This window comes from Phaethon aethereus (genome assembly GCF_964289735.1).
Source record: "Phaethon aethereus genome assembly, chromosome: Z".
Classification (NCBI taxonomy): Eukaryota; Metazoa; Chordata; class Aves; order Phaethontiformes; family Phaethontidae; genus Phaethon; species Phaethon aethereus.
The window spans coordinates 65,811,973-65,826,665 of NC_138577.1; the positions used below are offsets into that span (position 1 = coordinate 65,811,973).

General features: G+C 38.7%; 1 protein-coding gene across 1 annotated transcript in view; it reads left to right on the forward strand.

Moving 5' to 3' along the window:
- The window catches only part of CAMK4 (calcium/calmodulin dependent protein kinase IV), a gene marked incomplete at its 3' end in the record, with an annotated part of 169,804 nt that overhangs the window by 99,710 nt on the left and 55,401 nt on the right, over positions 1-14,693 (forward strand). Inside the window, exon 5 of the mRNA XM_082012961.1 lies at positions 10,936-11,008. Coding sequence (XP_081869087.1) covers positions 10,936-11,008 — 73 coding nt within the window. The remainder of the gene's footprint in view (positions 1-10,935; positions 11,009-14,693) is intronic.

The following is a 14,693-nucleotide window of genomic DNA, read 5'->3' on the forward strand; positions in this document are numbered from 1 at the left end:
TTTTGTACCCTGGAGGAGTTACTCATGCTTCTTTCAAATTAGCTGTCCGTAGATGATATGACTGGATCTGTTACACAAACACATGTGATCTCTTTACTGTAAACATCTGCATTGCTGTTACTGTTACTGCTAATTCTGGTATTATGCCAGTACTTTTTATATCAACTGTTTTATTACTCTAGTTTTCTGCCATTCCAGATGTCCATTCTTCTTTTGAATAGTATTTGAGCTGCAGATGAGTAAGTTCTTTCATTTACATATTCCCCTTATCTTGTAGATGATTTTATAAATACCCAAGATCTGATTAGTTTTCTAGAATCCTATTAGCATTGTTGATGTGCTGCTGGTTTCATGCCACTCTAAGATAGAAGTTCTGGGTAATAAAATTATTCACTTCCTTCACCATATTTAATATTACTGTCAAATCATCCATGTTATTGCTAAAATGAGCTTTCATTATGACAATTTTTCAGGTGTGTTACCCAAAAAGAGATAAATTCAAACAAAAGTATCAGCTACACATCTGAGTTAATACAGCTGAAATCAGGTTGGGTTTGGTTGTATTTTTAAAAAGAAATCTGCTTCCTAAAATTCATAAATCACATTGTAGGTCATACCCTGATATTCCACCATCCCAAACGCAACAAATACACTAAATACAATACAAACTCTACACTAAATTGGAGAAGTTTGTGTAAATTAAAATATTTATTGCCAGTTTGCATGATGGTTTTTGCCAGCCCAGTAAGTGAGCAGTGACAAAGAGCTTTTGACGTAAGACAGACCAATGGATGAACGGACCAAAACAGAGAGAAAACTGCAGTAGGTCTAAATTAACTGATATTCTAGTTCTTTCCAGATGCCGCATCTCTAGCCCAGTGCTGGCACATACGACTTTGGCATTTGCTTGGCCCTCCTTTTTCATTCCTGTGTGTTTAAAACAGACATGCATGGTTGAAGAGCATTTAAACCAGCAGTGTTTTGACAGAGTCCTCAGGGATGACCCTCTGGTATGGCTCTGAGTGTCCCAGCAGTGGTGTACCCAACAGCATGCGGACGTTTCTCACACTGCCACGATACTGAGGGCAGGCTGCCATCACACCAGACCTCACCAAGGCAGGAGCTAGCTGAAAAAAAAAAAACCCAAATCAGCCCAGCTGTTCAAAGGCGCAGCAGAGTGGCCACTCTTAACATTTGAACAGTCTTTAAAGGACTGTGTTTCCACTACACTTGTGGACAGGAAATTTCAGGACTGGGAGAAAAGTGTCAGGCAAAGGTCAATTTTCATTCCTCTCTTGCATCTTCTTTCTCACCTTGTCTTCTTATGAAGAGTATTGCAGAGCCATAGTTCAGACCATAGACCATTTTTTACATGAGAAGTTTGAGTGATTAAATTTGGCTTTATTAGGTTTTTGGATGACATCATATTGTGCATACAGAATAGAGTTATAAGCCTTATGTGGATAACTAAAAAGCAGATTTATAGTCAGAAAGCTGCTCTCCATTTCAGCTCTTCTCCATTTAACAAGAGAAATCTAGAGACAGAGTTGGATTTAACCCTCTAGGTGCTTTCAGATAAATGGGACGGAATTTGAGCTCAAATAAATGGAATCAAACATTTTGATATGAACTGAAGATCACAGTGGAAAAAAGAGTTTAAATGCAGTGACTGTAAGGGAATGTAGACTGAATTGACACCACAAAAACTGATGTAGTTTTCTTGGAAAAAAAATAGACTCATCTCATTTATCTATATAAAATGCAATTGTCAAACTAATTGCTTTTTTTTTAACACGTTATTATTAATAATCAGTAAACCTTAGACTGTTCAAAGATTTGATTAAATAAGTAGCCAGTGGCCTCACTTTTTTGTGTTATCCTCTCTGATTATTACCTCCTCAATTTTCTTTATTGTCCTTCCATTTTAGAATAATGATGATTCTTCTTAAGCTTGTTTCAGTTATATTTGTCGCTTGCCTCTTCTTTTTGCCCTCTTTCCCTTCATCATTCTTTACTTAAATGTAATTTCTTGGTACTGTTAACTTTGACTTTCTTTTGTAAGGCATGGTGTATTTCATCAGATTCTTGGTCACTTTGTTGATCTACCTTTGCTTCTAACAATCAACCTTTTTATTGTTACAGGCAGTAATAGGTCTTGCAGCACAGAGAAGTCCGATATCTGTCTTCTATGGGCTAACTTTTTTTGAAGATGGTCTTTTCCATTGTGCTAGTTTTGTCTGGGGTAGTGTTAATTTTCTTCCTGATAGCTGATATAGTGTTGTGGTTTGGATCTGGGACAAAAATAATGTTGATAACGAACTGATGTTTTCAGTTGTTGCTAGGCAGTCAAAGACTGTTCAACTTCTCATGCTGTCCTACCCGCAAGAAGGCTGGGTGTGCCGGGGAAGCTGGGAGGGGACAGAGCCAGGACAGATGACCCCAACTGACCAAAGGGGTATTCCATACCATATGACATCATGCTCGGTATATAAAGCTGAGGGAAAAAGAAGGAAGGGGGGGACGTTTTGAGTGGTAGCATTTGTCTTCCCAAGTAACCGTTAAGCGTGATGGAGCCCTGCTTTCCTAGAGATGGCTGAACACCTGCCATCTCTTGCCACCACACCCGCCACCAATGGGGAGTGGTGAATGGATTCCTTGTTTTGCTTTGCTTTTGTTTGCGGCTTTTGCTTTACTTATTAATCTGTCTTTATCTCAACCCAAGAATTTCCACGCTTTCAGTCTTCTGATTCTCTCCCCCATCCATCCCACTAAGGGGAAGTGAGTGGCTGCGTGGTGCTTAGTTGCTGGCTGGGGTTGAACCACAACATCCATTCAGATTTTATTAATATCTATTGCCTTTCAGCTAAATCACCAATATACTTGTTTTTGAAATATTAATTTAAGCAAAAAAGGTCAGCTTTACTTTAGCTTCATTTTACTCAAGAATACCTGCAGATTGATAAGGATAGTTTTTGTTAGACTCTTTCTTTTCTCAGTTTCAAATGATGTCAATCTATACCATCCATTCTCCTTGTCTGTACTTTGGCATCTTCACCATAAACTTTTCTGTTTCTTCCTTCACCTTATTACTAAGTGCACCAAACATTGTCTAAAAATACCACTTACAGCTGGCAGTCTCTTGACTTGCTTCCAATTTCAGATTTCCTAATTTCCTCTGAAATACAGATTCAAGCTGATGCTATCTTCTTTTATGGAGAGTACATTAATAAAAATATTAATTACTTATTCTAAAGAACTTGCCTTTTTAAGAGATGCTGGAATGATTACCTCTTATGGACAAAATTTCTTGAAGCCTTCCAAGGCTTCAGGCACACCTTCTTGTTTCTGCTTATGGAAATTAGAATTGCTAACAGACATAAAAAATAGTCAAGGAATTAATCGGTCACTAAATTGTGAGTCTTTTATAAACTAGCAGCAGAGTGACATCTTTTATGTGTTTCTGAGCTCTGGTTTCATTTGTGCTGGAGTCTGTCTTCTGAACAGGGATCAGAGAAGTCCTTTGGACTCTATTTTACATGAGCAAGTTATAGTCCCCTTAATCAGGACTGGCAAAAAAAGAAAAGATCTCACTTGACTACACCAGCTATGCCCTATTCTCTGAAATCAGAAGACAATACACAAATTAGCTGTGGTAAAAGTGCTCCTTGATGTCATAATAGCTCATTTAGTGTCTCTTGATTTCAGCTTCAGTAATGATAAAAAACAGTAATATAAGAATAAAGAACTGTGTGTTAATGCTCATGTATAGCCTTTCCAATATGATTTGGTATTTCCTTCTTGTACAGAGTTGTAATAAGCCTTTACACTTTCTTGTGGTCAGTGCCTTACTTTCTGTCACTGGACAGAATTACTCCAAGTCAGTCACTATCTACCGACTACAATATTCTCTTCAAGATGAGAGATACAAATGTTTTTTTGTAAATGTTTGTGCATAGGATACTGCTTACGGTATGGTCAATGTATGAACTTAGAATTGGTGAAACACCAGGAACCAGAGGGAATATACTTTTGGCTTTATAGACAATTAAATGACTCAAACAATGATGATGGTGCAATTATAATACTGGCTGGCTTCCTGCCACTCTCTAAATGTGAACTGATGTGACATGAAAGCTTGCCTGGTTCTTAACTCTACTGTGGAAGGCTTTTCACTTAAAACACTTTCATTTAAAATGTCCTCTTGCCTTTTGTGGTTATTGCTCGAGATAAATTTGCAAGAATTGTTGGAATGGGTATGTCTTATTTGGGACCAACCTCTATGTTGCTAGCCCACTCTGGGAACTGGGCAAGCCCTTTGTAAGTAGGACACATCAGTGCCTATGAAGCTCTTTAGTTTGTTAGGTATTGCTAATACCAAGACTTCTTGTGATTAGAGCATCTCTTGACATGTGTTCTCAGTTTTCTGCCACAGCCTCACTGCCGTAATAAAGAAATACATGGTCTGGATGCCAGACAAACTAGGAGAGATACACCTGTTAAGTTAAATAGGAAGCTGATCGAGCATTAGCTGATTTCCTCATTTATTAACAAAATTAGCTTTCATATTTGTTTGAAATGCAGAGAGGTTTTAACTGCTCTCTGGAGGTAACAAGTTAAGGTATGTATACCTACAGCCTGTATAACTATACCCTACATAGATATATATATAGGAATTCTCGGAATGACCCAAGAATTAATGATGTGTCTTCTATGCCTTGATTCAACACCTTTCCTGAAATTCTAAAATCACTTAGGATGTGAGTGCTTTGTACATTTTGTTTCTCATTGCTTTTTCTATGTACATTATGACGAGAGAACAAAAGGAAGCCAAACTGTTTTAGGAAGAAGTACAGTTATCCTAAATATTCAGAGAACCAAAATGCTTGTCCTAAATGACAATTAAGTTGATTTTTTTATGAAAGCCTGAAAAGCAAATCCTTTCAGATAATGTGCTTCTCAGTTCAACGTTGAACTTTGGCCGCTGGAGTAAGGGATATATCACACATCCATGCACTGTAAGAGATGCCAAAGCCACCAAAGGAGGACTGGAACTGGTGAACCTGATATAATCCTGAAATGAATAACGATAATATGAATACTCTTGAGAATTGTGACATAGAGGGATGTAAGCATAATGTATGTTATACAAGCAGTGCCCAGTTTCAGAATTTGATGGCCATTTGTTTCACTCTTATTGGGAAGTAAGTGATATGCCAGAGTGAGCTCTGGGGCATGTGTTTAAAGTTTCATGGCAGCTATAGCTGTGCTGGTTTGGTACGGAGTGCTGGAGCTGGCAGATTGTTCACCTGAGCTCAGGCAATATCCTTCAACTATCCTTGGAGTCCCAGGGTTTGGGGTTTTGTTTCTTAAAAACCTCTGTAATCTTCTTGTGTAGGCAATTGGAGTGTCTCTACAGCCTGGTAATTAGATTCGGTGCCAAGTCCTAAGAAGAATGTCCCAAAAGGAGTAAAATCCAGTGCATGGTCTGCAGAATTGCAGGCCGCAGAATTATGGTGAACACTGGTTCATTTTTATGCTTTTGCTGATGTAGACTGTGATGAAGATGTGCATGATGGAAACATTATAAGCAACATAGGGAACATTGCACTTCTGTGATAAAGTGGAAGAGCGGATGTCCAGAGGTTACACTGAAAACTGTCTGCAAAACTAAAGGATTTACATTGCCAGAAAACTTGCAGTACTCACAAGAAACAGAAATGCTGGAAAGGCTGGATGGAAGCTGGCAAGCATTACTGCAAGTTATTAAACACTTGAATGCGTACATGTGCTTGATGATCACATGGAAGCTGCCAAAATTCAATTACCTGCTGTGTATAAGAGAGCATGGATCACAAGAAATACATTATACCATTTCCAAGGGCTTGCTGGGGACCGTTTGATGCTAAGGGTGGTTTTGCTCAGAACTAAATTTTTTGTAGCTCCGTTATCTGACAGCACAAGGCTTTTCCACCTCTGAGCTTTGGCAGCAGCTGAGAGGGCATTGTCATTGCTTTGGTGGGACAGCCATGGGATCTGGGTTGGGGGGCACAGTGGGGTGGGCTCTGTGGGGTGATTGGGCCCTGCAGGCAGGCAGGGGTGCACCGTGGAACAGGGGAGCAGGGCTGCACATGAGGGGTATCCCCACCTCCAGCGGTAGTGGGAAGGAGGGGTGAGGAGGGGCCTTTGGGAAATACTCCCCCGCTTCTCATTGGAGGCAGATTTGTCTCAAATATGTTCACATGTGCTTGGAAAGATACGATTAAATCAGGTGGTATTTTAGGAGACATGTAGCTTGGTGTCCATCAGTAAGTACTCTGTTAGATGTATGTCTGGCTGTGTACGAGTGTAAAAAACTGAATTGGCATATTTCAATAAATGTGTACACACAAGCATGAAAAAGTGATTCTACACAAATGTGATTAGAATATGAATGGTTTATTTCATCAATGTTGCATTTTTGCTTCCTTTAGAATGTCATCTTTGATTTGAAGCGCTGTCTTGAATTTCCTGGATGTTTTGCAATGCCAAATTCAGTGTTTTCCAATTTTTATTTAATTTGACTTTAAGCCCTTCTGTATCCCTTCTTCTGGGTTTCCTGTTGTCTTCCTCCCAGTTTTTCTCTCCAGCACTCTTTTGGCCTACCTGGCTCTTTCATTTGCATGTCAAAGAGAGTGTTTAATTAGTTCCTTATTGTTACTGTTCCTATCTTTCTGTCCTTTCAACAAAGGTTTAATCTTTCTTCATCAATGCTTTTCTTAAAGATCATTCTGTAAATTTGGTATAAATAATTGGTTTTGCTTCCATAACAACAAAATAAGACATTGCTGCAGGTTTCCTGCAGAAAAAAGGGCAATGAGTCATTGTTAATCTGCAGGCTGAAATTGAAAAATCCTTGTAAAGGAGCTTCATGGGTCTCAGGTAGGAGTGTTGTTATAATAAAGCAAGTTGTCACACCTACTATTTGTCTTATGTAAACTAATGCAGGGAGGAAGCAAAAAATAGATATGCAAATGTTCCCACGGCATTGTTACAGGACTTAAACTATGTGATGATCTTCTTTCAGTACTCTTCCTTACTGCTTAATAGCCAGGTTTTAGTTTTAAAAACCCTTAGAAATAAATTTTCATCTTTAGCAAGTATGTCTTCCTTCATTTATTTCTGTTATTTTCTGTTTATTTACTGTTACAGAAGATTAGGTTTTCAACTTGCTAGATTATTATTAATTAATAATTAGGTTTGTATTCTCAATAAGTCTGGATTTTAGACTTCTGAAAAACTAGCAAGTTAACTGCATGTGACATAAGCTGAAATTGGCTTGCAAGTGCATGTTATTTGCATGTAACATCAGTGGATGATTCATGTGCATTGCACAATAATTCTACAGTTGTTTTTTATTGCTGTCCTGAAATATGGGCCCACACTTCATTACATTTATTTACGGTAAAGTGTAAATTCACAATGGCTTCATCTTCAGTGTCTATGTACTTCTTTCTGTAATGTGTTTAATGCAAGTAATGAGAGCAGTGTCATAGCCATACTAACATATAGTTGTCTAAGTCAAGGTGGGCTGGTCTTCTACACGCTGTGATTAGGAGGGCAGTCTTGAGCATCCCTTTGATCTCTCTCCTTTCCAGGCCTCAGGTAACTGGTGGTTTTCTTTCCTGCATTGGTCGGGCATTGGCAGAAAGATAAGAACCTCATCTTTTCTTTGCTTTGTTGAGTTGGAGGAAAATACAAAGAAGTTAGCTGCACTTAAGTGATGTCTTTTTTTTCCCCCAAGTTTATCTGTTTGAAAAAGAAAGGATACAACAAATACTGGGTTACCATACTGTAATTTCATTACTGTAATGTAAAGAAATTTGTTGGGTGAAGGGAGAAATGTAAATTGAATTGTAACTGTATTGTTGTATTTCCCTGATCTTAGTCACATACCTTGGAAAATCAGAGAATTTCAAATCCTGTTGAAATCTTAAAACCTTCTGTCTTCTGCCTTGCATGTCTCTGAGGTCAGGTGCACAAGGTCATCCTGCAGCTGTTGGACTCAAGGCATGGGCAGGATGGCCTGTTCCCAGGGAACATACACCTGCACGATGCTGGAATTAAACCCAACGCTCCCCTGGCAGCTCAGCCTACGTGCAGCACTTCCACAGCAGCAGCCCCATGATGCATGTCTTTTTCCTGTCGTGCATTGTGGCATATATTCCAAAATCGATGGCAATCTGAAAGCAGAGGGTCAAACTAGCAGAGCAGTCTTCCTGGTTTTACTACCTTGTGACCAAATTTGAAATTTTATTGCAGTATCCCATGCTCTGCTAAAGATTGTAAGTTTAACAGAATGACTATGTGAATGTCTTTAATACATGGAATCCTGTCAAACAAGGATGGTGTTTTAACATGCATTTTGTGCCACGGTGGGAGGAGCAAGTTATCACCCAAAATACCAGCAGGGAAGGAGGCAGGTGGGGTGGGGGTGGTGTCAATATTCTCAAAAATGCTTATGGGTGCTAAAGACAGGAACTTGCTGGCTGACACTAAATATGTTATTTGAATTAAAAATGAGGAAGAAGAAAAACCAGTATGTTTTGGGGGAGCAAAGGTCCAAGCAAGAGGGTCAATGGGGCTCAGGTATCACTGTGTAATCTACCACAGGAGGGTAATTCAGCCTGAAATAGCTAAGGAGGAATCTTACTTTCAAACATAAGGTTGCATTTTACTGCATAACTTACATTTTTTTTGTAACCTCTTTCCTAAACTTGAGGTTAAAAGCCTAACACAATGTCTCATCGAGTAAACTTCACTGTTTTACCCTTGTGGTGGTAAGTTCAAGTAAAACTCTCCCTGATGTTTTAAACAAATGACCAAAGAAAGGGAAGGGCTGGAGGTAAAGGAGGTAAAGCAGTGCATATGGTTCTTCTGGTTCACAGAAGAAAACACCTTCTAGAAATAAGGACAAACAATTATGCAGCCAAGAAATCCTGGTGAAATAGAACTCCTGCTTGAGAGGGATTGCTTGCTGTTGCCAATGCCACATGAATAGACTTTAGTTATCTGTGAACACAATGAGTGTTAAGGTAAAGTAATTGCAGCTGGTTAGGAATATGGCTGTATAGACTATTTTCTGCAGTGTCATGCTTGTTACATCTGTCTTTGATGGATTATCTTCTTTGTACTGTTCCTTATTGCACTTAATCTTCTAATGAGTATGCAGTAATGCTTTTTGTATGTACATGAGTCAACACCTTTTCTGTCAGCTTTTCGAAAGCTGTAAGGAGTTCCACTGAAGGTAGCTCAATATCAGCCTGGTAATTCGGAGAAGAGAAGTGATAAAAAGAAACTGGAAAACAGGAGAAGTGGGGAGAAAGGGGTATACCCTTCTCACCACAAGCAGAGTCTGTTTCTGGACCCTGAAGCAGAAGGTCTTTCCAATGACTTTTGACTTTAGACATTATAGGCTTCTTGCTCTCCTACTTCATAGGGATTTTAGGACATTGTTTTTTAAAACTGGCCTGTGTGCTTGCAGGAGATCATTTTATAGACTGCATAACAGGCACCACAGGTTCTGTTTCCAGACAACATCTGTCTATGTTTTCTTGGGCTTTGGAAAATGAATATAGTAAAAAATCAAAACTTCAGGTCAAAGGTCTGCCCTTTAAGGTAACCCTCTGAGGGGTAACTATTGTAGTTCATAAATACTGTATGTAGTTTGATACAACAGTATAAAGACTATTGGGTTTCTTAAATGGAGCATTAGTACATGTTAATGATAGATCCTTTTATTAACTTCTTACATGTCATTCTGCAAGTCTGTATCTTCTGATGACTTTATTTAACTGAATTGTGCGTTTATATAATGCTTCATTCTGTAATGGCAGTTCTTGGAGAACATGAGATGCAAATCCTGAGTCAACCCCTAAACCCTGTGCCGTTGCTGGTGTGCTTCTAAAGGAGTTGCAGTAGCACAGCTGGGCTTGGCGGGGGGAGGCAACCCAGAAATCTGCATTAACCACTGCTGCCATTTCTATGCAGGATAGCATACAACATGTTGAAATACACCACTTCAGAACATGACCTTAACACAGAAAAGTTCGGTATTTTTTCTGAATATCTTTGTCATGGTAAGGTTCCAGGAAATAACATTGTTAAAGAAGAAAGTTGGGGGTTTGTTTGTTTGTTTGTTTTTACAAGATTGAACTGATATAAAAGCAAAGGGAGAAAGAAAACTGGATTTTCAGGATCTTCAGAACTCATAAATATAGTTGAACTCACCATAAGCTGCACATGGTCAGCACATTTACAAAATCGAGCTATTACGTGCCATCTATACAAAATAAACATAGTATACTGCTATTTAGGCTAAAACGAAAAGAAAAAAGTAGTTTTAATTTTAATGAAACTGTGTTTCTTTGACTACAGAGGCCCCAGTTTTCTACTGGTGTGGGGGGGGAAAGACAATTGTTCAGCCCATTATATTTGAGGGATAATTTGAAGCTAGTAAATGTTTCCATCAGCCTTTTCTCTTGAATAATTCAGATCTGTGTGTGCATAGCACAGCGCTTTTGTTTAATAGCTAACTAACTAAATAAGAGGGGGTGAAGCTTAAGTTAAATACAAAAGTAAAAAAGCAGCTCCTAAAGGATACCTAGTTTTATCTGAGAGTAATTCAGATCCCTGAATTTTTATAAATTCCAAACCCTTTCAACTCAGTGCGTATATATTATGAGCTTCTTATCTAGTTGACATTTTATCTCCAGTTTTTCATTTAACTGGGAATCAAAGGTAACCTAAATTGCAAAAGGGTTGTTTTCTATTTTTTAAGGGGTACTCCAGAGTCCTGTTCATATTTAAATTTGATTGTTTTCTAGCTCATTTTTCAGAAGAAGCTTTTACCTTAATGCGTAATCCTGAATACAATTTCTCTCGCTGCTTTTTCTGTAGGATTGTGGAAAAGGGTTACTACAGTGAACGAGATGCTGCTGATGCTGTTAAACAAATCCTGGAGGCGGTTGCTGTGAGTATTATCTAGCATCATATGCTCAGTACCTAATCTTTCACATATAATGGCTCAATAAATACTTATGTGTGAAAGAAGCAGAGTTCACTGGAGACAGTCCACACAAGTTCCCTCTTATAATTAATTTTGTATTGATTTTTTTTAAGGTTGTGGCACTTTGAAGGGCAAGAAGTGACTTTGGATGGCAGTCAGCAATACATTTAATGCTCTAAGTTGTCTGTTACAGTGGAGTGCATGCTCTGTCCAATATCAAAAACCCGTGGAGTTCAGCACTGATCATTTTAGCCCTAAAAAAAAAAAAATCCCTGGCACTTGTATAGTCTCTCATTCTTTTTTCTGTAGAATATGTCACAGTAATTTATTTGGAACCCTAAACAAAGGAGAACGCATTACTCTTCCTCTCATCTTAAAAAGATAATAGATTGGCCAAACATGTTAGCTGGTATAAAGAGTTAAAAGAATTTGAGTCAGAGACTCCTGCCAAATATTGTTGTGAAAATAGTTACACTTCATTTGCAGTTGTTGCCTAACGGTGACCCATCACAGTTATTGCCACTACGCCAGAGCATTTGCACAAACAAGGTCCATTGCAAGGAATTGTGGACTACTGGGAAAGTGGATAGTGTACATTACAACATATCTAACCAAAAATAAATTCTCACTGCTCTTCACATTGCATGAACATGCACAGTAATATTGAGAGAGATCAGAAAAAAGTTTAGCACCAGTAGTTTATACAGTTCCTAATATACCGTCTTCCTGTACATTTTGTGTGGTTTTCAAACACTGGAATTTTTGTATAACTATTTCACATTCTATTGCTTAGAGAAACATATAAAAATTTTTGAGACAAGAAGATGAAGGCTTCTTGTGGGTACATACAGTATTTCTGTACATTATCCATATTTTTCAGTCATTTGTAGATCTTCCATGTGATTTCACACCAGTTGTTCTCCAAACCAGCAATCACATGCTAGGAAAGTAGTTAAGAAATTAATTTGTCAAATATCTAGTCTATACGCTACCACTGATCACTTCCAGTGCAGAAGAGAGGGGACACGTTGGACAAGAAAAAACAGTTCAGTTGGGACCCTTGGAGCATTTCAGACAAAAAGTAATATAGAGGCAATTTTACTTTGTGAAACTAAGATGTTAGCAAGGCCTAAGGAGAGATAGATGCTAAAGATTTTGCCTCCTGCTGTGCCTGGCAGTCTGACTTCAGAGTCAGCAGGAGATACTTTGGATTTTGTCCAGTGGCACTGTGTGCTTGTCTGCAGCAGATGTTTGGGGTGAAGCAGGCAGGTAGCAGAAAGACTGCAAAGATCCTGGAGAAGACACAAGTGCTCAGAGGTCTGCGAATAGTGCAGATGGGACGTGACTGACTTTGGGTCAGTCAGTATTTCCAGACTGTCAGACTTTTCAAACAAAAAAACCCCTGTTGATCACATGATAAAAAGAGAGGTCAGACTGAAGGGCTCTTTTGAAGGATGGTAGTGGTGAGGCAGGATCTGTACAGATCTTCCATGGAGATGCAGTGTCAAAAGAGCTGTCCTCAGGGTAGGACTGGTGGTGATGATTGACATCTATGGAAGGTACCTAGAGGTGAGGAAAAGTTAGTGTGGTTAAAGCAGTAATGCAATTATTCAGAAGGACCCGGCCAACTTGGCCATATTTACCTAGGGTGGTAGCGAAATACCTCGTTGTGAAAAACTCCTGTAAATCATGGTTTGGTATTACTTGTAAGCCTGTTCACACTAAATAAGTGGTGTTTACTGCAGTAACCAGACATACTGCAAGACCATTGTGTTCACTTCATGCTACTTTCTGAATGATCTGAAGATTACTAAGTCACTCTCATCCAAAGCAATCTAAATTATTATTTGTTTAGTGCACAGCATAATGCATTTGTATAAACTTCTTAAAATTGAGTTAGATTATTATTTTAAGACCAATTTTTTCTTCCAGTGGAAGTACCGTAGTTAAGATGGTTCTATATTGTTTATCATTCTTTTGCAAAAATGATGATTAGGTTTTGTTGAAAGATGTTTCAGAAGGTGTTTCAGCTGTTTATTCTTAAAAGCCAGAAACCAGGTGAAGATCTTCAGCTTCTATGAATTGTCATAGCCTGGTTGAAATCAATGGAACAGTGATGTACAAAAGCTAAAAAGCCAACCTTATTATGAACATGCAGTAATATGGATTTTTATAGATCCTCGTACTAGGTCCCTAGCTAGGATGGACTGCATTGACTTTTGTTTTTACAGCTGACACTGAACACCTAAGCCAAAGCTGGAAAGCTGTGGAAGTGGCAGTTTCCAACTTGGGATCTTTGCAGCCCAGCTGAAATACTGTGGTAGACTGGGGCTGTAAACTTAACAGAATGGCATTTGTGAGCAGAATGGGAGTTGCTGTTAGAAACTGGAAAATACTGCTCCAGCAGAGTAATCTGTCCAGAATAAAAGGAATTATATCCATAGATCATTCTTAAAACCAAATAACTGTACAGTCCCCTCAATAGACCATGCCAATGAATACCTCCTGGCACCAGGTAGGCTTCTTGACCTCTGCAGTTTTTAGAAGTTGTTGTTAGCAAGAGAAGCATTCAGCCTTCCCTTTGCTGAACTCTCTTGAACTAGCCTATCTATTTGTTTTATAAATCCCTTGTTAAGAGCTGTTACTGTATTAATGGATCTGTCCTCACAGCGGGTCATCGACATGAGGAGGTATTACGTCTTCATTTCGCAAAGGGTTTTTTAAACACTTATAAAGGATTTAGTCAAAAGTGCAAAATGGGATTTTAAAAGCACCTAAGCATTTTTGTTCAATTTCTTTTGAAATTGTTAAACCAAACGGACTAATACTCTTAAAAAAACATCTCATAAAGCTTCTAGGTATGTCTGTTTCTTGTAACTTCAGGGTACCTGTAAGCCTAGCTCTAACTGGCTTACCAAGAATTAAGCAAGCAGTCAGAGTAGCACACAGAAGATGAATCTTAATCTTCCAGGTCACAAACCAGCATAAATATATCAGACATCTGTCCTCCCAAGAACAGAGAAAATAACTAAATCAGTATTATTTTGAAGACCACTGCATCCATTTTTCGCTTTTCCATGATTTTCTTTCTTCTGGATACATCTGATCCACGGTTCCCAATTCATGACTGTATTTGCCCTTAGTGGGAACAGATTACCCTTTTTTCTCTCTTCTGCACCTTTGCCTTTTCCATTATTCTTCCATTGTTCTTCAAGATGGGAGATTGCTTCATTCATAAGATAAAAGGCTTGTACAAAACTAGGGCAAACCAGTGTTCATCTTTTTAGCTCTTTTGCTGCACTGTTCAGAACACGCAGGGAGGTTTTGTTGCTACCTGACGTCTCAGAACAGGGTGAATTTCATTCCTGCGAGAGGATGCATTTGAAGGCAGTCTCTCTTGGCACGTTATTGTCCCTTCTCTCCTTCTTAGAAGGTCAGTTGTACACAGTGTGGTTTCCTTGCATGCTTATTCTTGTAGCAGTCTTTCTGTTTTGTGTAATTAATGAATTTCCACACGCAGATGTCCTGAGGCCAGATCTTCACTGTCTGACTTGCAGAATGATGTTATAAAGTTCAAATAATCCTTGAAATATTGGTCAGAAAAAGATATAGACTTTTTCTGTAAGAGATACCTACTTTTTAGCTGGTC